Here is a 24,241-nt window from a genome sequence, read left to right as displayed (position 1 = left end):
AGCACTGTAGCACTGAGCTACACCTCAGCCCCGACTCCATTTCAAAGGAAATCCCAACTGAATAAAAGACGAAAGCCCTGACGTTCCCCATCTACATAGCGATAAAAAGGACATTATCACTTATGAGAGCTACTGTCTGGTTCCTCATTGGAGGAACATGGAGGAGGAGGAGGAGGAGGAGGAGGAGGAGGAGGAGGAGGAGGAGGAGGAGGAGGAGGAGGAGTGCGTGGTGTTTGGAATACTGCGCCTTTGTACGTCGTGTTTGTCAAGTGGCGCTTAACAAACGCTTCTCGGGTTCTGCGTGGGGCAAAGCACACGCTGAAGGCAGAACGGTAACCTCTCTTTTGAGGTTATGAAACTCGGGGGGTGGATTTCATACTCCAACCCTCCTCTTGCCCTTTGGGATTTATTTTTAACCTTGAACACTTTGCACTAGGTGCGGACTTCGGCCGTAGGTCTTCCAGCGGACTTAGTTAGCCCTGTGGTATCAGGGCACAGGAACTGGAGATCTGCTGAGTTTTAAGGGTTCTTCTTCCTGCCTGCCTGTCTCTGGATGCCTGAGCACCGTGTAGTAGCTCCGCCACTGCACTGAGCTGTGAGGCGTAAATAACCACGTGGAGACGGCACAACGGATGCTTGGGCACTGTAGCACTCAGTGTGGGTTTTAGTATCTAACATGGAAATGACAAGTGGGTGATATTTTAATACACCCAGTTTAGGAGGAGAAGAAAAGTTAGGACAGCAAACTGATAGGCCAGGGAAAGATACAAATATTGCAAAAGCTTCCTATAAATCATGTGGGGGAAGTAGGAGTTGTTAGCATTCAAAAAGCTAAAAGTCTCCATATTCAGATACGATTTTTAATATGCATGCTTATACTGAAATGGGCATAGCATTCCCCTAGGAGGACAGTGGGCTGATGTGAGTGGACTTCCTAGGCTGGGAGAGGTGGCTCAGCAGATTAGAGCAGTTCCTACTCTTCCAGGGGACCTGAGTTGGGTTCTCAGCATCCCACATCCAGATGCTCACAACTACCTACCTGGAGCTTTAGCTACCTCGAGTCTTCATGGTCACCTGCACTTGTATGCACACACAGACACAAGCACATAATGCATAATTTAAGATAATAAAAATAAATCTTTTTTTAAAAGATGGTTATCTCTAGAGCAAGGACTTGAATTTGCTAGGACAATCAAGGACAAGCTAGGACAATCTTTAAAAAAATGCCATGTATCTATATATATTATTTGTTAAAACTTCATGGTTTGTTTTCAATTTAAAGCTACTAGTTTTTATTTTTTTTTTATGCATCCGTGTTTTGCCTGCATGTATGTCTGTATGAAGGTATCAGATCCCCTGGACCTGGAGTTACAATTGTGAGCTGCCGTGTGGGTTCTGGGAATTGAATCCTAGTCCTATGAAAGAACAGCCAGTGCTCTTAACCATTGGGCCATCTCTCCAGCTCAAAAGTTTAAAACCCACTTTATTGACAGGCAGAATCCTGATAGAGTCCTCTAGTGCCTGGTGCAAAAAAGCCCAGCAGCATCCCTGAGGCCCCAGAGTTCTTCACCAACACTGGCTGTTACCGCTAAAGCCAGTGAGGGCATTAACTAACTGTTATTACTACTTAGATTCTCCAGGACATTATCGGTGGAAGATCTGGGGACTGCAAAAGATGACATTATTGTATGCCTCGTTCTTGCTAGCTCCTGATAGTCTATAGGGTTGTAGGATAGGTGGGGCAGTTAAAAAAAATGTCACTTGAATTGCTTTCAATATATTCTTTCTTTTTTTTTTCATTTTAAGTTTTGCATATTCATCAGAGGAAAACAGGCTTTAAAAAGCTTTCTCAGTTGTATATCATTCATATACCACCTTAAGCTTTTATCAGTTTGTTATCTGCTACTATAATTTCTTCCACATGTGTGAAATTGAGGCCATTGTTCCATATGGAGAGTTTCCTCCTGTGCTTTTATATTTAGATTAAAAAAGGTTCCAAACCCTCACACTTTGTTGTCTTGTATTTGCTAGTATGTTGTACGATTTTTGAAAGTGATATTTCCAGTTTCTTTAAATCATTTTTATAATTTTTAAAGTATTTAGGGAAATATCATAAAACAGAAAACAGGTTAAAAACGGTCCCCATTCTATGATCCACAGACAGCTATCCTGCGCTGCGCTTAAGGCTGCTTCCGGTTCCTCTCAGGTCTGCTTGCCTTTGTTTTTCATGTGGAATTTAAAAGTTTTCAAAGTCATTTCCATTTTGCCGTTGACGTGCAAGACCCTGTGCTTGTGAGATAGTGAAGGTATTCCTATTAGAAGCCACTGTTACTAGAAACTGCAGGGCCTGTTTGATGGTGAGGTCACCGAGAGCGTACCCACTATTTGAGGACTGGCATTGAATGATTCTGCAAATGCCAAGTCTGTGTTCCTTATGCCAGGTGTAGGTCATGCAGATTACACTTTGCACGGAGTTCTTGCAGGACACCCCATCCTCATGCAAAGATCTCGAATCTTCGCCTTTGTCAAATATTTGGGCACTGAATGGAGTTCTTAGGAGCTTGGTCTGACAGCTTAAGTGGGTCATGGATACCTGACCCCGGATCAAGGTCAGAGACCTGTGACTGGCCAAAAGGGCAGTGTGCAGATGAGCAAGCAGCGACCTCAGTACTTTTTTTCTTATCTTACTTCTCCGTGTTTCCACCCATCTCGGAGACCAATCTCGACATCTCCTCGGCCAGGCAGCTTCCCAGCTAGCCCCTGGCCTGAGTCAAAGGCTGGTGGGCGTGTTCCACGCCTGAGGCGGTGTGTTGGACCTGGTCAAGGCTGGGGAAACCAAACCACTGTATAAAGAGACAGCAGCTACCGGGCAGCCGGCAGCACGGGCTTTGCTACGGATCGCTCGCCTCCAGTCCGCTGCTGTGTCCAGAGCTGCTCACCACCCCGGAAAGATGGCACCGGTTGCGGGCAAGAAGGCCAAGAGGGTGAGTCTGCAGGGAGCCTGAGAGCATTCTCAGTACCACCACCAGCTGGGTACCCCCCAACGGTGCCGAGGGGTGCTTGGAGTCCGGCTGTGGCCCAGCATCCTCCTTCTTGGTGGCCTTGGGTCAGAGGGGACACCCAGAACTTTTGTGTGACCCGGGGCTTCTCCTACAGAGCGCACTATAGGCAGCCTCTGTCTCCCTGCACCCCACGGCTCCACTTCGGACCACGGTGCACCCCGGATGTGTGGGATGATTGCCTTCTGGACCCAAGGCACCCCCCGCAGCCACCTCGGAAGTCAGGGCGCCCCCTTCAGCCCCCTCAGACTCTCAACACTTCCTGAGTGCAGCATCCTAAAGACCAGAGAAGCTGCTCACAGACCCAGGGTGCAATTTCCTACCCAGTGGAGGTGGCCCTGGCTGGTGGCTTGCGGGGTGTCGGTGCAGGAGGGGCAGGCAGCTGCGGAGCCCGCCGGACTGCCCGACGGTTCCTGGCTCGTGCCACCTCCCACCCGACATCCCGCCAGCTGCGGCCAGGAGGACAGGACCGCGGGGTCGTGATGGTAGGTTTCACCCGCAGTTTGTCTCAACGACCACAGAAAAATGCCTTACACCAAAGATAGTTTCGGAAAAGAATAAGTAGAGTGATTGTAAGACATTGAGGAAGCAGGGCTGTTCACAGAATTCTAAAAACCGAAATGCCTGCGGGTCCCACTCCTAACAAGAAGCACGTTGCTGCTTCTCAGGGGCCCGCTGGACACAGGAGTTCAGGGCAAATCAGACCTTCTTCTGGGTTAGGGAGAGGAGGGATGGACGGGGAGGAGGGAATAAACTTGACTCTGATATCAAACCCAGCCACAGAAGACCCCAGGAGATGTCTGGGAGACAGATGGAGCCAGGCTGATTATACCCCTCAGTACCCCAAGCAAGGCATGTCGTGCTGAGAAACACCTGGGTGGCCCAGTTTGTAAAAGGAGAGCCGCCATTCAGAAAGACCCCCCCCCCATGGAAGAAAGCTAATCTTGTTAAAATTTGAGAAGGATGTATGGCTCGTGTTTTTGAATTACTGACAGTCCATTGATGTCCCTTGAAGATTGCAAAGAGTGACTCATCACACACACACACACACACATACACACACACACACACACACACACACACACACACACGGAGTTTGGCCCCATTTGTAGAACCATGGATTCTAATCCACTTCCCAAACTAAAGCTTAGAATCTTCTAATGGCATGTGGATGAAATCCCAGGAGAAAGGCAAGAAGATCATAGTTCAAATCCAGCCGAGCCTACACAGTGACACATGCCTGAAAAAACAGTAACTCTGTGTGTGTGTGTGTGTGTGTGTGTGTGTGTGTGTGTGTGTGTGTGTGTGTGTTGGGGGGTGCTCTTTAGAGAATTATCAAGAAACAAGTGGCTTAAGGGTGCCTCCCCAATAACCTTGTTTCTGTATAAATGTTAAAACAAGAAACAAGGGCAATAATATGCCTACATATTTGCATTTAAAAAATGTTACAAGGACACATATTCATTGCAAAAAGCTGGATAAAACACAAAGAACAGAGCCTGCAATATTTTGATATATATATTCTGCTAATTACCTAGGCAGATACATACTTTAAAAAATAAAATGGTATTACATATACTCCTTTGAAATAATTCTTCACACACACACACACACACACACACACACACACACACACACACACACCAACTAAGCTTTTCATAGCACATGCCACTATTTAGCTTAGGAACAAAGAAATTCTGATCTCTACGTAACTAAAGACTTAGTAGACTTAAGTGTATGCTGACAACCATTCAACCATATGATTGGCATGATAATTAAATCACCACTCCCCCTATTTCCAAAGATCAGATTTCTGGCTATGCTGTGTATTAAAGTGCTGTGGTACTAAATTTGAAAACATGTTCAGGGAGAGTTGTTAACCGCCACAATGTCACTAGTTATTTCCATCCAAAGTGAGTCATAGCTCATTTATGGGACCATTGTTCATGTGAGTGATACATACACGCACACACACACATACACACATATATATATAAAAACATAGGTATACTATATATGTATACATAGTGTATGTATATATGTGTGTATATGCATACATATACTTATTAATTTGTATATATACACACACATATATACTTGTTCATTTAAGATGTAGTGTTTAGACACATTGTAGTCATGATGAATATTTGGATTTCAAAATGACACATGAGCAATTCTGGATCTTTATAGTTGTTTGTTAACTCCCAGACTTTCAGACTAAGGCAGTAGGTAGCATACACTCCCATGTAATTTCCAGTTCCACGGTGAAAATGTCAACGGTTTCTGAGCACTTGCTGTCAGATGGCATGGGCTGGGGCTGTGGAGGGTTGAAATGAAGGAGACGCTAAGAAAATGGAGAGGAATTTTGGTGCAGAAGCCTGTGATTCCTCATGCTGTTTATGTAGCCCATGCTCTTTTCTCCTTTCTAAAAATCTGCAGATGTGGCTAGTCAACAGAATGTAGTAAGTGTGCACACACCAATGTATCCCTCAGGATTATTCAGAGCGGCCCCGCCCTCCCTCACCTCCTGAAATCAAATCTAGAAACCATTTAAGGATGCAAGTGATAAGGATCTTGAATAAATTATCCAGAGGCTTTCATTCCCCATTTCTAAAATCAGAGAAAGAGAACTTGAAGATAAGGTATGTTTAATTTAAAGTTCATGATTCTTAGACACCGCAAAAACAGTTATACCAGTAAATTACTTTCGCATCCATAAAACCCCTTTCCAATTCACTGTTCAAAATCCATCTCTTGCACCTGAGCACAGTGGCAGCCTTTCCACAGCACTGAAATGGAGTAGCTATGGAGAGCGGACTGGAAATCATCTCCTGAACGCTTGCCTGTCGCTTCCCTGTTCTTGGCATGGAGTACAAGATGACGTAGTTACAGACCCATGGGTGCATAACAGATCTGCTGCTGCAGAGGACGCCAAGAACGGAGCCCGTAAGAGATTTGGCCACCTCTGTTCTAGCTGTCCCAGGTGTCGTGTGACTTTTCAGGCTTCTGCCGCAGCACTCTCTGCTACCCCCATGTCTTTGGAAGTGTTAATCCTCTCTCTCGTTACTGATAGAGGAAGAAGACGGGCCGGCATCCTTTAAGAACACGCACCCCTGGTGATGGATCTCAGTAGCAGAGTCTTGCCTAGCATGCACAGCTCCTGAGCTAAGTTTCCAGCACTTCTAAAAAAGACAAAAGATGGGCTTTCTCAGAGTGGCCAGAGTCTACAGTCTGTTACATATTTTATAAGGAATCAGAGGAAAAGAATTTAAGGATCCCAAGTCCCCCAATAATAAATGATTAATGAAATTGAAATCCTAATTGCCCTAATTTGGTCATTATTAACTGCTTATGAACTGAATTATTACATTATGCCCATAAGTATGTAAAATTTAAAAATATATATATAAATGGGAAAAATTTATGCTCTTTTTTTTTTTTTAATCCTGCTGGGGATAGAACCCTGAGCCTCAGGCATGTTAGGCAAGTGCTCTACCACTATGCTATAGATCCAAGTAATTTATCATGTGTACTGAAAGACGCCCAGGCTCTGCACATACCCACAAACCCAGCACATACACATGAATATACCAATTTTTCAATAGCTGAGCATTCTAACTAAAGTAATGCATAAAACACATAATAAATTAATGTATATAATACAAATGCATTTTTCTGATATTGATGCAAAACCACAGCTCTTACCTAACAGGAGTGAGATAGTTTATTCTGGAGTCACTCTGAGTGATTATGGCGCAGGTCACTCTAAATTCCACGTTCTTTTTTTTTTTTTTTTTTTTGGTTTTTCGAGACAGGGTTTCTCTGTGTAGCTTTGCGCCTTTTCCTGGAACTCGCTTTGGAGACCAGGCTGGCCTCGAACTCACAGAGATCCACCTGCCTCTGCCTCCTGAGTGCTGGGATTAAAGGCGTGCGCCACCACCGCCTGGCTAAATTCCACGTTCTAATATTGTACCAGCTTGACAAAGTTTTATAGTCATACAACAAAGACATTCATAAACGAAGGCACTCTTTAAATACGTTGGTGGAAACATTAGGGAGGCCAGTTACAGCAAAGCAGAGACACTCTGTTATCAGCCTCAGATACTATCTGACAGCATTCATAGCCCTTGGGTTGGTTGGTAACTGGGGGTCTGTTGGAACATTCCAGAGGATTTACCTAAATGTCACAAAGATGTTAGGTCATGTACAGAGGAAGACAATTAATGGCCATTAAGAGGATGATTTGGCTCTGGACTTTCGACATTTCAAACTCTCCTCGTCACTGAAGTTTTCTCTTTTCTCTTTTCTTTTTTTAATGTATGTTTATTGCTCTATCTGCATGTACACCTTTATGCCAGATGAGGGCATCAGACCCCATCCCTACCCCCTACTACAGAAGATTGTGAGCCACCATGTGGTTGCTGGGAATTGAACTCTGGAAGAACAGCCAGTGCTCCTAACCATTGAGCCATCTTTCCAGCCCCATCACTGACCTTCTAGCTAGCCAGTCATCCTCACAAAGGTGGAGACTCATTCACACTAAGAGTGCTAAAGACACTATACTTCTCAGGAATATATTTGTAAAATCACTGAAGATAGAAAGTGACATTGAAACTCAACTCCCCCCTCTCCCTCGTCTGTAAATTCAGGGAATCTTAGAACGTTTAAACGCCGGAGAAGTTGTGATCGGAGATGGAGGATTTGTCTTTGCGCTGGAAAAGAGGGGCTACGTCAAGGCTGGACCCTGGACTCCAGAAGCTGCTGTGGAGCACCCGGAAGCAGGTTGGTGCATGTTCCGTTCTAACCTATGATAATGTGTGCTATGTTGAATGAACCTCAAGAGCCAACCACGAGACAGGTGCATGCTTGCAGTGTTTCCCATGCTTGCTACTGACCCTGAGCACTGGCAAGCATCGGTGCAGATTCACATGCTGCAAAGCACAAAGGCTGTCCCTGCTTCTACAGACAACCCACCACCTGGTCCCGGCCCTTGACTTTAGATGAGTCTAGAACTTGGATCATCACCTTGTTTTCTGCCCCTCTCCCCCCTCACCAATCTCTGTGTGTTCACTGTTCATACAGACGATCCACCCAGCAGTTTGGTAAAGCCTGAATCTCCTCTTCAGGGAACTCTCCCCTTGTCATACCTCTGCCACCTACCCTAAAATTTACCATTACCCGGAGATGTCCACACAGGATGAGCTGACAAGCCACCTCTTGACGACCACCTCTTGTTTTCCTGTCTCTCTCTGTAGTCCTCCTGGTCCTCCATCTCAAGAAGACCCTTCATCTTTTGTTCCAACCAAACTCTGATCATTCTCCCTCATGTGCCTGTCCTTCTCTTATACATGTTAGGGTCCGTGGTATCACATCATGTCCCTCCATCGTATATTTAACAACTAGCTCAGTTCACACTACTGCAGCCCAGACCTCTTTGCAGTCATCTACCTGCCTGTCTATACCCATTCCATGCGCCTTTCCCACTTGACTTTTTAAACCTCCACTCAATAGTGACCAGGAAGGAACAATTGCTGTCTTTCAAGGCAGAGGTCTCTGCAGATTCTTAAGCTAGAGGGAAGCATTCATCTTTAAATGGGAGGAACTGAGACTGGACAAATGTCTCAATTGTAGTTATACTTTCTCATCGGGACCGCCAGCTCACAAATAACAACACAGAGACTTCTTAATTATGAAAGCTTGGCCTTCACTTAGGCTTTCCCCCAACTAGCTCTTATAACTCAATGAACCTGCTTCTATTAATCTACATTCTGCAACATCATTTGGTTACCTCTCCTCTGTACAGTACGTCCGATGGGTTTTGCATCTTACTGGCATCTGCCCGCCTCCCTGCCTCCCAGAGTTCTCTCTCTCCCTGGAAATCCTGCCTATTCTCTTCTGCCTAGCTTTTGGCCACTCTGCTCTTCATTACACCAACCACAGCCATACCTCTTCACACAGTGTACAAATACCCCAAAACTCTGTTGGTAAAGTGCTTACTCCTCAAGCACAAGGACCTGAATTCCACCCACCCCCCATAACACAACCCACGTAAAAAGGTGGATGCCTGTAATCCAGACACTGGGGAGGCATCGGTGGAGGATCTCCGAGGCTTGCTAGTAAACCAATTAGCTTTGGGTTCAGTGAGAGACCCCATGTCAAAAAGTTAGGTAGAAAGCAATTGAGAAAGACACTCATTATCAACCTCTGGAACACACACACACACACACACACACACACACGAGGAATGGATGGATTACTTCTCTGGCCCAGAGCATTCTGGAAGGGATCTGTGTTCTCAGAGTTCTTGCATGAATCTACTCATACATTATCACGCCTGTCTTGAGGTCCCATTTCTCTCTAATTAGTACCCTGACTTTAGCATAGCAGGCCTGTCTGGTTGACACTCAGGCCTTCAGGAGCTCTGCTTCTGTGGAACTTTGTCCAGGGCTAGATGGTTAGCTCTTTCTGCCCTCTAGATGCAGGAGATGAGCCTCTACCCAAGCCTTCCAGGAGGTCCTGACCTCCACACTCTGCCTTCAGTTGGGCTAATTTACCATGACTCTTTCATTATCTTCCTCTAGTCTGTTGATGGCACTCAACAGCAGAACACGGCCCCAGACTAACTCATCCATCTGGGAAACTGCCCCTTCTGGTGCCTCCCTGTTCAGGGGCAGCCACCACAGCTCACCATAGGTGAACATTTTAATTGTGTCTGCCTGAGAGCCTGCCAGGAGCTATCAATGATGGAGGGTGGGTACTCCTGGTGGGTGGGAATGCTTATTATTGGCTTGAGGAAACTACTGGAAAACATGTTGAAGTTGGAGCTCCTTCAGGCCATCACCTCCAAAACTGCAAAGAAAAAACAGAAAGAAAGCCAAAAGAAACTGTTCATTTTCTGTCTGTAGCAGGGTCAGAAAAGACAGATCTGTAACACATCCTTCCTGGGACCATTCTTATAGGATGGTGGCTATGTTTGCCTTTTGGGGGAAGGTAATATATATATATATATATATATATATATATATATATATATATATATATATATATATATATATTTGAAACATTGATGCTGAGGGCTGGGGATGTAGCTAAGTATTAGAAAAAATACTCACGCTCTGAATGAGTGGGGTGATCAGTTTCGTGTATATTTTATGCAAATAAAACTACGTGTCTACCGGTGATTTTTTTTTTTGTTAAGTTTGACTGAGCAGTAGCTAGAATTGACAGAGGCCCTGAGGAGGTTTCCTGTAAGCTGGACTTGATTGGAAACACTTTATATAAGTGCAGCAAGACCTGAATGTTCAGTGCTGGAGGCAGAACCAGTAAAGAAAGGCTGTGTTAAGGTCCCGTGACCCCCATGCAAACCACGTGGGGATCAGATGTGGGCCCTGAGTTCTAGAAATGTGAGGATTTCAGAAAGCTGCTTCTGTAGTGCATATTCTGCATGTTGTACAGTACTCCCATCGGGTCCTACAGCACCCCCCTCAATTAAATGTGTTGACCCCCAAACCCCCATCCTGGGGATTGAACTCAGGGTCTCGACATGATATTGTGCTGAGTTACCTCTTCAGCCCCGGATTCTGTCTTATTCATTTGTACTTTTTGAGACAGAGCGTCCCTAAGTTCCCTAGGCTGGCCTGAATGAAACTCATGATCCCCCTGCTCAGCCTCCAGTGCTGGGTTTACCGGACCCACCACAGCCAACCCTCATTCCTTTAAACATCGATGTACATGACTACCGACACCAACACTTCCGTGTTAGTTCAGGTCACCTTTTGCTCCCAAGTGATGTTTCTGCCAACTTAATATTCCACTGGACTACAGTTGTGACTTGATAAAGCAGTGATTCTCAACCTGTGGGTTGCGACCCCCTTGTGGGTCCAAGGACCCTTTCACAGGGGTGCCGAAGACCACCAGAAAACACAGAGATTTACATTATGATTCATATCTAGCAAAATTACAGTTATGAAGTAGGAATAAAAATAATTTTATGATTGGGGCTCACCACAGCATGAGGAACTGTATTAAAAGGTGGCAGCATTAGGAAGGTTGAGAACCACTGTTGTAGAATAGGCTTTGAAACTTCAAAAACTTGGATTTCTCAGCTGGGCATGGAGGCACACACCTTTAATCCCAGCACTCAGGAGGCTGGGGCAGGTGGATCTCTGTGAGTTCTAGGCCACCAGGACTACATAGTGAGATGCTAGAGAGAGAGAGAGAGAGAGAGAGACAGAGACAGAGACAGAGACAGAGACAGAGACAGACAGAGAGACAGAGACAGAGAGACAGAGAGACAGAGAGACAGAGAGAGACAGAGACAGAGAGACAGAGACACAGACACAGACACAGAGAGAGAGACAGAGAGAGAGAGAGAATGAAGGAACAAATTGGTTGAAAGTAAAGAGATGTCTCAGTTATTTGGGCTCCCTAGGAAAATTTATAAAAAGACTTTCTGTGTTATAGAATGTACATGTACACAAATAGGTACACAAACATCTCCTTCCAGGATGTTTTCATGGGCTTTCAAGAAATCCACTCATGGACCTCCTTGGTGGACTTTCTGATTATAAATCATGCCATCCTAGAACCTGGGGGTCTCAGTCTGTACTCCTAAATCCCCCATAAAATTCCTCTCCAACTCCAGCAGCTCAGTGTTAGTTTGATAGACAGGGGCTCCCTATGTGCTGTTTTTTTTTTCTTTTTATCTGATTCCAGGGCTAATTAAAATGAGCTTTAAAGCTTAGGTGTGTGTTTAAGTTCCTTTCCCACGGAGAGCTAAAGTCTCCATGATTAAACGAGAGGAAAATCATGAAAGGGTTGGCTTCAAGCTTGGGAAGCTGTTTTCTCAACTACGGAAGCTTTTTTCTCACTTGTTCATCCATTCAAAGACAAAAACCCGTGGGTTTCTGCAGTCTGGGCACTCTACTGAAGCACAGGCACAACTCCAGCCTTAGCCTTGCCCTCCCGTGCCCAGCTCACTTCCCGGTCTCTGACACAGCTGCCCTCATCTGGGTTTTATAGGCCTCTGACAGTTCCGAACACATTCCAGGGATCTGCAAGGCTGCTGGTTCCTACCTTTGCCTGGCTAATTCCCCTGACAAAAGCAAACACTACGATTCTCATTCTATAAGAGGAGCGCTTCTCATCTGTCTTAGCATGACAGGTCTCAACAAGGCTTAAACCAAGAATCAACCAGGGAACCTTCAAAAAAAAAATGAAAATGAAGGACAAAAAATAATGTCGGAATCCCACCCAAAATGAGCTGGAATATCTGTGGGTTTGACCCTCCCTCAAACCTATCATGTTTAAAAAGCCTGCAGGGGACCTGATGAACACCATAGGTTTAGAGGCAGTATTTTAGAGCCAAGTGCAGCTCTGTAAATTGAATATAGGTAGCTAGGTGGGAGACAGTTTCCACATACGTCCTCAGCCATGAAAGTGTTTCTACTTGCCATTCATCTATGGGCTTATAGTTGAAGGCAGTGCTCCAATGCCCATTTTACTGAACATTCATATTCTCTCTCTCCCTTTATAATTAATAATAAATCTTAGTAATTAAGATTTATTATTTATTAATTATATGCATGAGGTGAGGAGGTACCCTGGGAGGCCAGAAGAGGTCATCCGATTCCCTGGACCCAGAGTGACAGGTGGTTCGTAAGTCTCCTGGCATGGGTGCTGGGAACCAAACGCAGGGCCTCTGCAAGGGCAGCGAGTGCTCTTAATCCCTGACCCACAGAATCATCTTTTAGTGCTGGAGTATTCCGATTCACCACCGTAATCCCAGCACTTGAGAACTAGCGGCAGAAGGATCAGCTGGAGGCCATCCTTAGCTCCAGAGCAGGTTTGAGGCTAGCTTAGGCTACATGAGACCTGTCTTAGTTACTCTTCTATTACTGTGACAAAACACCATGATCAGAGCAACTTAGGAAAGAAAGCATTTAATTACGCTTACATTTCCAGTTCATGATGGCAGAGAAAAGGCATGGTAGCAGGTTGTCAGAGCAGCAGCTGAGAGCTCTCTCTCTCTCTCTCTCTCTCTCTCTCTCTCTCTCTCTCTCTCTCTCTCTCTCTCTCTCTCTCTCTCTCTCTCTCTCTCTCTCTTTGAGACAAGGTTTCTCTGTGTAGCCCTGGCTGTCCTGGAATTAGCTCTGTAGATCAGGCTGACCTCAAAGTCTGCCTCCAGAGTGCTGGGCTTAAAGGCGTGCATCACCACAACCCTGCTGAGAGCTTCACATTCTCGTAAGAAGGAGGCAAAGTGAACCCCCAAAATGGGGAGAGTCTTTTTAAATCTCAAAACCAGGCCCCAGTGACACACCCCCTCCAACAAGGCCACACCTCCCAATCCTTTCTAAGTAGTTCCTACCAACGGGGAACCAAGAATTCAAACACATGAGCCTATGGGGGCCGTTCTCATTCAAACCATCCCAAGACCCTTTCTCAAAACACAGTCAAACAGAAACTCAACATGATCTTTCAGAAAACACTGGGCTAATCACATATATCCCTGAGGTCCAGAGCATAATCTTTGGGGGTCAGGCTCGTAGGCCTGCCACTTCCCACACATCTCTTCAGTGTTCGTCTAGACTTCCTTCATCCCCCCAAATGCCAAAGCTGATCCCACCTTGTGTTTGCTCAGGCTGCCCCTCCTACAGGGGCTGGCCTTCCCACTTCCACCCTGTAAGAACCTGGAACTCGCCAACATGCAGCCCCGGTGACTCCTTTTCTCTGCTTCAGTCAGGTGCCCTCGAATGGATCATGAGATGCTCCCAAGGACGAGAAAGCAGATTGGTCCCCTCATGTCCATTAGTGCCTTCTGCAACGAGTCATGGACAAGTTGACAAGGAGTAAATTAAACCAAGACCATGGTGGTGGGGGAGGGGCAAATTCAGAGCCGTGAGCCTCTAGCCCCGGCAGCTTGGAGAGAGGCTCCAGGAGACCCAGGTTGCCCCCTCCCTATGCCCAGATGGGTGAATGCCAGGCCGCCGGAACAGCCATTTTGATGTTTGTTCACCCGGGGGCCCCTAGACAGCATCGCGCGTGGGTGCGCGGGGCGAACCACGGATCTGCTGTGCTCTCTTCCAGTTCGCCAGCTTCACAGGGAGTTCCTCAGAGCCGGATCAAACGTCATGCAGACCTTCACTTTCTACGCCAGCGAAGACAAGCTGGAGAACAGAGGGAACTACGTGGCAGCGAAGATATCTGTGAGTACCACCCGCCATGGCCACCCCCTGTGGAGGGCATCACAGACACTCCACTCCACAGGTTCCCACAGAGAAAAGCTAGAGTTTTGTTCTACCACCGAACCGAGAGACACGTGACTCACACTCTCAGGGCTGAGTCACACTCTCTAAGATTAATGGGAAGGCATTTTGGAAGCAGATTAAAGTCTACTCAACAATGTGTCCTGCTCCTACATTGCTAAACAAAGTGGCATCTTTGCAGGTCCATATATCCCCCCCACACTCCTGTTTGAGACAGAATCTTACTCTGCGGCCAGGCTGGCCTCGAACTCACAGAGACTCGCCTGCCTCTGCCTCCCAAGTGCCGGGATCAAAGGCCGGCAGAATACAGGGGACAGCAAGTCTGAGCACTGCCCAGTTCAGCGGCGGTCCCTTCGGTCATTGCCGAAGCCCTTGCTCATCGGGGCTGAGATTTTGTCATATCTAAAACGAATTGGGGGCTCTGAAATTCCGACAGTCTGAATGACCTGTGGTGCTGGGTGTCCTGGGGTTTTGTTTATTTTTGTTGTTGTTTGGGAAGGTGGTTGGTTTGTTTTGCTTTATTTTTTTTTAAAGATTAATTTATTTATATATTAATGTATTTATATACAGTATTCTGCCCATATGTATGCCTTCAGGCCAGCAGAGGGCGCCAGACCTCATTACAGGTGGTTATTAGGCACCATGTGGTTGCTGGGAATTGAACTCAGGACCTCTGGAAGAACAGTCAGTGCTCCTAACCTCTGAATCATCTCTTCAGTCCCCTGTTTTGCTTTATTTTTTAAGGATAAAGTGGGATTTTGTGGCTGTTGTCTGTAGTGAAGGGTGGAACCCAGTACCTCAAACATGCTAGTCAAGAGCCCTGCCCACAAGCTACACCCCAGATCAGGTGGCCCCACATGCACTCCTAGGCACTCAAGAGACCGAGCTGAGAGGGTCACTTGAAGGTGATTGACTGAGCTACAAACCATTGATCTACACAACCCTTGTTTTCTGGGACAAAAATAAATGATTTTAAAAATAAAATTAAGAGGCAGGCATGTAACTAATAATTTGTTCTTGAGTTTCACGTGTAAATTTAGATGTGTCCTCTCCTCACCCACTCTAGGGGCATAAGGTCAACGAAGCTGCCTGTGACATTGCCCGTCAGGTGGCTGACGAAGGAGATGCCTTGGTTGCGGGAGGGGTGAGCCAGACGCCTTCATACCTCAGCTGCAAGAGCGAAACAGAAGTTAAAAAAATATTCCAGCAGCAGCTGGAGGTCTTCATGAAGAAGAATGTGGACTTCCTCATTGCTGAGGTAATCGAGAGTAATCCATGACCGGATGAAATCCTTTCTCTAACCTTCCGCTCTCTCCATGTCAACGTGGGGTGGTGTTCAGATCTCAACACAGAGCAAAAATATTTAGCTTTTGAGGTACTTTTACACCTAAGACTTCTGCTAATGTTGACTCAGTTCATTGAATGCAGTAGATTATCATCAAACCTTTTTCTTTGATTCACACTAAGGAACTGTCAACTCCATTCTATTCTGCATCAAAACTGCTTAGTAAATGGGTTCCCATTAGACAGTTCCTTGGGTAATAGCGGAGTGGCATTCTTGCTGTTTTGTGGGAAACATGATTAAAATGTTCTTCCCTTCACTGGTTTCAGTATTTTGAACATGTGGAAGAAGCTGTGTGGGCGGTAGAAGCATTAAAGACATCTGGTAAACCTATAGCGGCTACCATGTGCATTGGGCCTGAAGGAGACCTGCATGGGGTGCCGCCCGGAGAGTGTGCTGTGCGTCTGGTCAAAGCAGGTAACCATAGATTTTCATTGGTTTGCCACTAGTGGCCTTTAAAAATAACATAAAGAAAATGCACTGTTGCAGGAATCAATACATACTGTGGTATGTACCAAGGAAACAGACATGGAAAAAGCCACAATTTGACTTCGTATACACATGGAGGAATATACGTGTGTGTGTGCGCGCGCGCGCACACACACATCGCATGTGTGTGCACATGTGGAGGCCCAAGGTAAACCTTGGCTGTCCTCCTCTGTTGCTTTTTCACCTTATTTCTTAAGCCAGGGTCTCTCACAGAACCCGGAGCTCACTGATTAGCTAGACTGGCTTGGCCACTGAGCTCCTGGAAGCAGTCTTGACCACAATAGCACTAAGGCTACAGGCGTGTGCTACTATGACCAGCTGTTTATGTGGCTGCTGGGGATCTAAAGTTAGGATCCACTGAGCCATCTCCCCAGCTCATGAACTTACCTTTTTAAGGAACGGTCCAATTTCATTCTCTAATTCCCAAGCCACAACAAATGCACGACAGCCTTTTGAAAGGGGCAGCCAGACATATGGCTGGAGGTTTAATGCTTAGAAACAAGAAGAATGTTCGGGTAAGTCCAAAGAAACGTTAGGAGAAATTGTGTTTTATTTAAACGTGTCTCAAACTGAGAATCTTTAAACATTAATAACTTCAAAGTTAGTTGTCTCTTTGCCAAAGTTTTTCCTTTCTCATAGTGGCTAGCTTGCTTTGCTTCGTGTAATTGGTATAATAAATCAAAAGAAATGTTGATATGAAATACTGACCACCTAATATATCTTTTTATCCAATTTCTGTTCCTAACATTGGGTTTCATTTCAATTAGGAGAAACTCACAGGCTGTTTTCTAAACTGTCGCATTTTAAATCCAAGTTATAACTCAGTGTCAGGGGAAGAACGACCCACTCTGTGAACTAGAGACACTTCAGTGACTTGTTTAATTTATGGTTCTTACCCACCTCCTGATTGTTGGTAAAAATCTTTTTCATACTTACCATTAACAGTAACCAATATTTGTATTTAGGAAGGAAATGGTATAATACTAATTTTTTATGGGAAATATAAAATGAGGAGAGGGGTAAGTTAGCTGTCTACAAGAGGACAAAAGGGAACGCCATCATCTGCGTTGATAATTTCTGGGCCTGCAGCAGGCCCTTCCCCATCCTTCTGCTGGCCCTTCACGTCCTGTGCGCCAGCGATAGCCTCAAAGGTAACCTCACTTATTTCATGTACTGTTTCAAGTCCCCCCCGCCCAGATTACCATCTGTGAAGGTGGAGACTAGGTCTGAGCCCTCTGTGGCTACGACAGTGCCTGTCACATAACGGACTTTTAATAACCCATAATAAACCCAGTCCATCTTCCGACGTTTAGCTCAGATTTTATCTCCGTGTGCCTGACATGGTCAGCCCGGCCCTGAGAGCACATCACTTTCTAGTTATACCACTCATTTGGAATATCTGCAGCTGGCACTTTTCCACCTATGAAAATGTTGATAGGTCGGATGTATTTAGAATATGCCATGCTAAACCTAGCTGTGCATGGCTCTCCACTGCAGACTTAGCAGAATCCTTGACACATCCTTATGTCACGTCAGTATCCAAGAAGGAAAAGTGATGTAGAGCCACTACCTAGTTTAATTCATCATAAAACCTTCTGTTCATGGGCCAAATCTTGGAAAGTACTGAGCGAGCTAAAATATAAAGTCTGTGATGTCAGAGATCACATTATATCTATATTTTCTCTTACAAGGAACCTTACGTCTAGCAAGTATCTAATAAATAGCCAATATATAATTAATTAATCGTTACAAAAAAAAAACAAAGAAAGAGAAGCTATGGGCACTCCACGTTCAAAATCAAAGTAAAAAGGTCAAGATCCAGGTGAGAATAGGTGTGGTGTGCGCACACCTGTAACCCAGTGCCAGGGAAGCTGAAGCAGGAGGATGGCTTAGAGTTTGAGACTAGCTTGGGCTACAGAGTGAGACCTAGTCTCACAAAACCTCCAAGTGAAGATGTAAAATAAACAGAGGTAGGTAGGATTGCTCTCCGGAGCCTGAAGCTTGTCACTTAGGTAGGCTGGGTGGCCAGCAAGCTCCTGCCTGGGATTGGCCTGTCCCCACCCCACCCCCCCATCCCACACCCCGGCGTGGTGCTTACAGTCTTCCAGGGCTGTGCCAGTGGTTTGGTGGGCACTGGATTTGAACTCAGTTCCTCTTGCGTTCACAGCAGGTGCCATCTCCCCCAACCCTTTACCAAATGTTTTTAAATTAAAAAAAAAAAAAAAAGAGAGAGAGGCTTTAATGGGAATTCCTCTCGTGTTGAGAGGATAGAGCAGCGGCATGCTGCCCCTTACACCTTTTGAATGAGGAAATTTCCAAAATCATATCTAACGATGGCCACCGCGGGTCATCCTGGGTCCAGATGCAGGACATAATGACTATAAAAGGTTTTGGGGTGGTTTTTTGTTTTTAGACATCTAAAACATATTTGTCTCATTCAATCAAGCATCACAACAACAGATTTCAGAAGAACACACACGTTTAAGGGTGACAGCTCCGTGTAGCTTCTTGTCTGAGAGGCTGATATGCAAATGAGAACTTTGTCCACATGACTGATAGGTGTTAACCAGATTAGTCACCTCGAGTCAAAAGAAGTTTTTGAGATTTTTTTTTTTCCAAACTACTTATCCTAGTCACACACAATTCTTTCTAAATGACTTTCTGCTGCTGTGCCCAAGAAGTCTTTGTGAACTTATTAAACATGCCTGGTGAGAGAGGACATTTATTCTGGCTTCAGATGAGCAGCGTGATGGTAAACACAGGTGCCACGCAGCAGCTGGGAGCGTTGAAAAATTTCTGTGCTCGCCACATAATGTCAAACCCTGAAAAACTGACTGCTGAAATTGAAAGTAAAAAATAAAAAAAAAAAAAAGCCTCTAATAATGATTAAAAAAAAAAAAAAAAAAGATGGACGGCCCCGTGTTCTTAAGAGACACTTCAATTACACCAGACTCTTCCGAGCGCTTTTCCCAGAAAACACTCCCTGGCTGCTCGCGATCGCTCTTGCTCACGGGTGACAGAGGTTAGGGTGAGTGAAGACCAGATGCGGTCCTTCAGTTCATCGCCCAGTACATGCCTCCTGCTGGAGACAGGAGCACCGGGGAACCTGCCAGAACCCAGCGGCTCCCTCCAGCTAACCCGCCCCTCCCGCCTCCAGGCGCCTCCATCGTCGGGGTGAACTGCCACTTCGACCCCACCACGAGCTTGCAGACCGTGAAGCTCATGAAGGAGGGCTTGGAGGGCGCTCGGCTGAAGGCCTTCCTGATGAGCCAGCCCCTGGCCTACCACACCCCGGACTGCGGCAAACAGGGCTTTATCGATCTCCCCGAGTTCCCCTTCGGTAAGACAGACGTTCTTATAAATCGTCTCAATATCTTTGCCTGAGAAATCCCAGATGGCTTTGCCCAGCCGGAGAGAGAGCTTTTGTCGTGGGAGAGAGAGATAGCTGTAGCGTTCATCTCTTGCCCCTGGATTCTGTCCCTGCAGCCAACACTTCCCATTGGGCATCGGCAGGGCAGGTAGGCCCACCATGGCAACAACCACCACGAATTTCAGTGTGAACCTGCGGCCGCAGCCTCGGAGTTGATGAAAAGGCCGTCCTCTGGGGTGGGGGTGGGCGTCTGTAGGGAGCAGGTCCTGATTCTAGCTCTGTCGCTGCGCTGCGGTGTGTGACCTCAGGAAATATCCTTTCATCCCTATGCTTTGTTTTTTTAATCACAAGAATAAGATTAAATGGCTTACTTCCAAAGCCCTATTCCCTCTTTAAAGAATATGTTAATTGTGTATGTGTGTATGTGTGTGTGTATGAGACAGAGAGACAGAGGGAGAGAGACAGAGACAGAGAGAGAGACAGAGACAGAGAGAGAGAGGGAGAGAGAACGTTTACATGTAGACATGTACATACATGTGGAGGCCAGAGAAGGACATCAGGTAGCCTACCCTCTCGTTTTCCACCCTTTTTAAAGATGTATTTCTAATTATGTGTATACAGATGTGTGCCTGTGTGTGGGTGTGTGCACTCATGAGCACAGGTGCCGCAGAGTCCAGATCCGGAGCTGAGGCCATAGGCAGCCATTTGTGAGGCAGCTGTTTGTGACCCCCCAATATGGTCCCAACCCAGGTCCTCGCCCTTGAGCAGAAAGTGTTCTTATTCACTGAGCTGTCTCTCCAGCCTTTTTCATTTTTTTTTTTTAAATAAAAACAATTCAGACATAATATCATTTGTTCCAGGCCTGGAGCCCAGAGTTGCGACCCGATGGGATATTCAAAAATACGCCAGAGAGGCCTACAACCTGGGGGTCAGGTTCATTGGCGGCTGCTGCGGATTCGAGCCCTACCACATCAGGGCGATTGCTGAGGAGCTGGCCCCGGAAAGGGGGTTCCTGCCTCCGGCTTCAGAGAAACATGGCAGCTGGGGCAGTGGTTTGGACATGCACACCAAACCCTGGATCAGAGCACGGTCAGTCCCCCCTCAACTCCAGCGGCTCCCCCTGTGTCCAAACGGAGCCAGGAAAGGACCCTCCCCATTCCCAGCACCACAAGGGTGGGCTAACTCCACCTCCTCAGAGTCCCTCACAGAGCCGCTCCCTAAGCGTCTTCCCAGATGATTTAGGGAGCCGGCTTCTAGACAGAGTGTAATTTAAACAGCATGCCAATGTGGGTCTGTACTCCGGTAGGGCACCCCCACAGCATGCCAATGTGGGTCTGTACTCCGGTAGGGCACCCCCACAGCATGCCAGTGTGGGTCTGTACTCCGGTAGGGCACCCCCACAGCATGCCAATGTGGGTCTGTACTCCGGTAGGGCACCCCCACAGCATGCCAGTGTGGGTCTGTACTCCAGTAGGGCACCCCCCATGTGCTGTCCACTAACGCTGAATCGCTTGATTTGTAAAGAGCTGAAGCTGGGTGTAGCGGTGTGTGCCTTTAATCCCAACGCGAGGGAAGCAGAAGCAGTCAGATCTCTGAATCCGAGGCCAGTCTAAGACTACAGAACAAATTCCAAGACAGCCCCGGCTACACAGAGAAACCCTGTCTCAAAACAAAACAAACAAGCAAAAAGAAAGAGTTGAGTATATCTTAGGCCTGGGCAGTTCAATGAGAGGGTGATTTCTTAGTATCTGAGTTGAAGCTCCAAGCAGAACTGAGTATAGCCTTGTATTCCTACTTTATATTAATGCCAAGTGTCTTGTGTCACGACTTTCAGAGCTGGGAATGGGGTGGTAAAATGGGCAAGGCCTTTCCTCAGAGCTCACATTCCAATGGGAGAGATGAACTAGAAACCTAAAACTGGCACCAGGCTGGGCACCAACAACGTGGTAGAAACAGGAACGTCTGAATTCCGCTCCGAGAGCCTCACAAAGAGGAATGGCTAAGAAAATCAACGCTTGGCGTAGTAGTGCGCACTTGCAATCCCAGCACTTAGGAGGTGGAGAGGAGAACATAAGGAGTTCAAGGCCAGCCTCAGCTCCATCGTGAGTTTGGGTCCAACATGGTCTACATGCGTCACACACAGACTTGGAAGGAAAAAGAAAAATCAACGGGAGAAAAGATAAAGTCATTGTACTACGCTGAGACAGCTTGGGTTACAGAGAGAATGAGGGCCTCTGCCAACTAGGGTGGGGTCACAGAAAAAGGGCTCTGCAGTTAGTTGTTTTTACTCTTTTGGGGGGCCCGCCACCCACTTCCCAAATAAGTCATACACAGAGGCTTAGTTTTACTTATAAATGCCCGGTCTTAGCTTGGCTTATTTCTTGCCAGCTTTTCTTAACTTAAATTGTCCCATCTACCTTTTGCCTCTGGGCTTTTTCCTTTTCTTAATTCTGCAAATCTTACTTTCACTCCAATCTGTGAGTGGCTGGGCAGCTGGGTGGCTAGCTCCTACCATCCTCCTCTCCTTGTTTTTCTCTTTCTCTTCTTTCTTCTCCCAGATTTCTCCTTCTGTTTATTCTCTCTGCCTGCCAGCCCTGCCTCTCCTTTCTCCTGTCTCGCTGTTGGCTGTTCAGATCTCTATTAGACCATCAGGTGTTTTAAACAGGTACAGTAACACAGATTCACAGAATTAAACAATATTCTACAGCAGGGCTCTTGAGAGCTGGATTTTGAAGGCTGTATAGGATCCCACCCGGTAGAAACGGAGGATGGGAGCTCCAGGCCAAAAGGTCTGGGGTCTGCTCTTCCGCTTTCAACAGATGTTGATTCAACACAGATATCTGTCAGGCACGGCTGTGAATGCAGAAGTAGCAAGGCACAGCCCGATCCCCAGAGAGCTACCCTAAAAGACAGAAATAAACAAGAAAGTTCAAATGGCATGGCGAGTTCAAGTACAGAGGTGCACGGCAGGGTGAGCTCTGAGCTAATTGTCCACAGCAGCAAAAGGCAGAGGGAGGCTAATGAAGGAGCCTATGGAAGCTGCAGCCAGGCTGAATTTTGAAGGATGGATGACACGGCCAGACAAAAGAGCAGCCTGAGGGAGGCACTAAGCGGTGGAAAGAGGATGGGGTGTTGAGCAAGTCTGAGGGTGGAGATGGAGTTTCACAGAAAGCAGGCTCCAGGACGAGGAGCAGTAGGTCCGTTACCATCAGTGTGCTTGCTAGTGTATGACTTCATCCCCAAGGGGATGGGGAACCCAGGGCAAAGTTAGCTTTTCAAGAGTTTAGCAAATGCAATGGCCCTTTAGACTTCTGGACAGGTCTACCAGACACGATGAGGCCAGAAGCTGAAGGGGATGAAGTAAAACGAAGAAGGGTAGAGGCAGAATCCAGCCACAGGGACCAGCTCGTCTCCAGATGAGTGTAAATGTGGGGGCAGGGCAAGAGTGGCAGAAGGAACTAGGGGTGGAGGTGACCAAAGTATGTTATCCGCACATGAGAGTTCTGTCATAAAGCATATTAGTTTACACAATTACTATAGTCTAATAAAAGTTCTCTGTGTGGTCCTGGTTGTCCTGGAACTGGCTCTGTAGATCAGGCTGGCCTTAAACTCACAGAGATCCACTTGCTTCTGCCTCTTGAGTGCTGGGATTAAAGGCATGCGCCACCACCACTACCCAGCTAATAAAAGATTCTCAGATGTGGCCAGGACACAAAGATAGAAAGGTCGTATCTATTGGATAGAAACTATCCTGATTCTAAACTGTAGACTTTTGATCTCTATGCTTGGGTTCAAAGAAGATCTAAAGATTTAAGGGGCAAAAATGCCTTAGTCTGGATTAATAAACACGTACGAGTACTTTCAGAGACTAATAAGGGCTCTGGGGGTGTCCTGGGGATCCTGGTGTGTGCTTTGGGTGTATCGTGGATCCTGATGTGTGTTTTGATTCCACAGGGCCAGAAAGGAGTACTGGCAGAATCTTCGGATAGCTTCGGGCAGACCATACAACCCTTCAATGTCCAAGCCAGATGCCTGGGGAGTGACCAAAGGGACCTCGGAGTTGATGCAGCAGAAGGAAGCCACCAGTGAGCAGCAGCTGAAGGAGCTCTTTGAGAAACAGAAGTTCAAATCTGCACAGTAGCTGCAGGGCCACCATTTGGGGTGAATTCCTCTCTGTCTGGGCCGCAGCGTGCACAGAGAAGGAAGAGGTGGCTGAGAGGCAATGCTTGTGCCCATACCAGCCTGTACCTATGCTTGGCATTAGCTAGATAAAATAGAATCACACATAGCACTTTACAGCTATAAAAGGATGCTCTAGAAGTGTACTAGAAACCAAGAGAGGAAACGTCCACAGTAAATCCTAAACAGATTTCCTGAGTGTCTGCCATGTTGACAGACATTCCAGAGATCACTGCAGCAAAAAGAAAAGTCACTCAGATGTTAGCCCCACTTCAGGTAGGAGGATGGGACATAGTAACCACTCAGGGACCATATCATAAACTGCACATTTTATGTAATAGCCCTGTAAAACAGAACATAGAACCACAAGGAAGAAATGAATAACCCATTTTGGAATTTTCTGTTTTCCCCCCTTCCATCCCATTTCATTAATAAAGACACGCTGGTTGACACGCTTCAAGGCAGTTTTTGTGACCCATTGATGGTTTTGATTAATGCTATGGAACACTTCAGATACAGGGCCCACCCAAGGTAAATA

General features: G+C 46.4%; 1 protein-coding gene and 1 long non-coding RNA gene across 3 annotated transcripts; both read left to right on the top strand.

The window, feature by feature from the left end:
* The first annotated feature begins 2,638 nt into the window (after positions 1-2,638).
* LOC102917145 (betaine--homocysteine S-methyltransferase 1) lies at positions 2,639-24,158 on the top strand. Of its 2 annotated transcripts, none has more exons than XM_006981774.4 (8): positions 2,639-2,984; positions 7,709-7,841; positions 14,145-14,263; positions 15,390-15,581; positions 15,935-16,082; positions 19,312-19,494; positions 20,385-20,613; positions 23,479-24,158. In XM_006981774.4, exons 1-8 carry the CDS (start codon positions 2,952-2,954, stop codon positions 23,663-23,665), a joined length of 1,224 nt encoding a protein of 407 aa, XP_006981836.3. In that variant the 5' UTR covers positions 2,639-2,951; the 3' UTR covers positions 23,666-24,158. The 2 variants fall into 2 exon arrangements, with proteins under 2 accessions (XP_006981836.3, XP_042117570.2); XM_042261636.2 differs by lacking the exon at positions 2,639-2,984 and adding an exon at positions 3,336-3,544.
* LOC143268702 (uncharacterized) lies at positions 5,881-6,374 on the top strand. Its single transcript, XR_013044813.1, has 2 exons — positions 5,881-6,005; positions 6,133-6,374. It is a non-coding gene; the product is annotated as an uncharacterized LOC143268702 (long non-coding RNA).
* Positions 24,159-24,241: the final 83 nt, after the last annotated feature.

Source organism: Peromyscus maniculatus, chromosome 15 (assembly GCF_049852395.1).
Source record: "Peromyscus maniculatus bairdii isolate BWxNUB_F1_BW_parent chromosome 15, HU_Pman_BW_mat_3.1, whole genome shotgun sequence".
In the NCBI taxonomy this organism is placed as follows: domain Eukaryota; kingdom Metazoa; phylum Chordata; class Mammalia; order Rodentia; family Cricetidae; genus Peromyscus; species Peromyscus maniculatus.
This window is presented reverse-complemented; position numbering and strand designations above follow the sequence as displayed.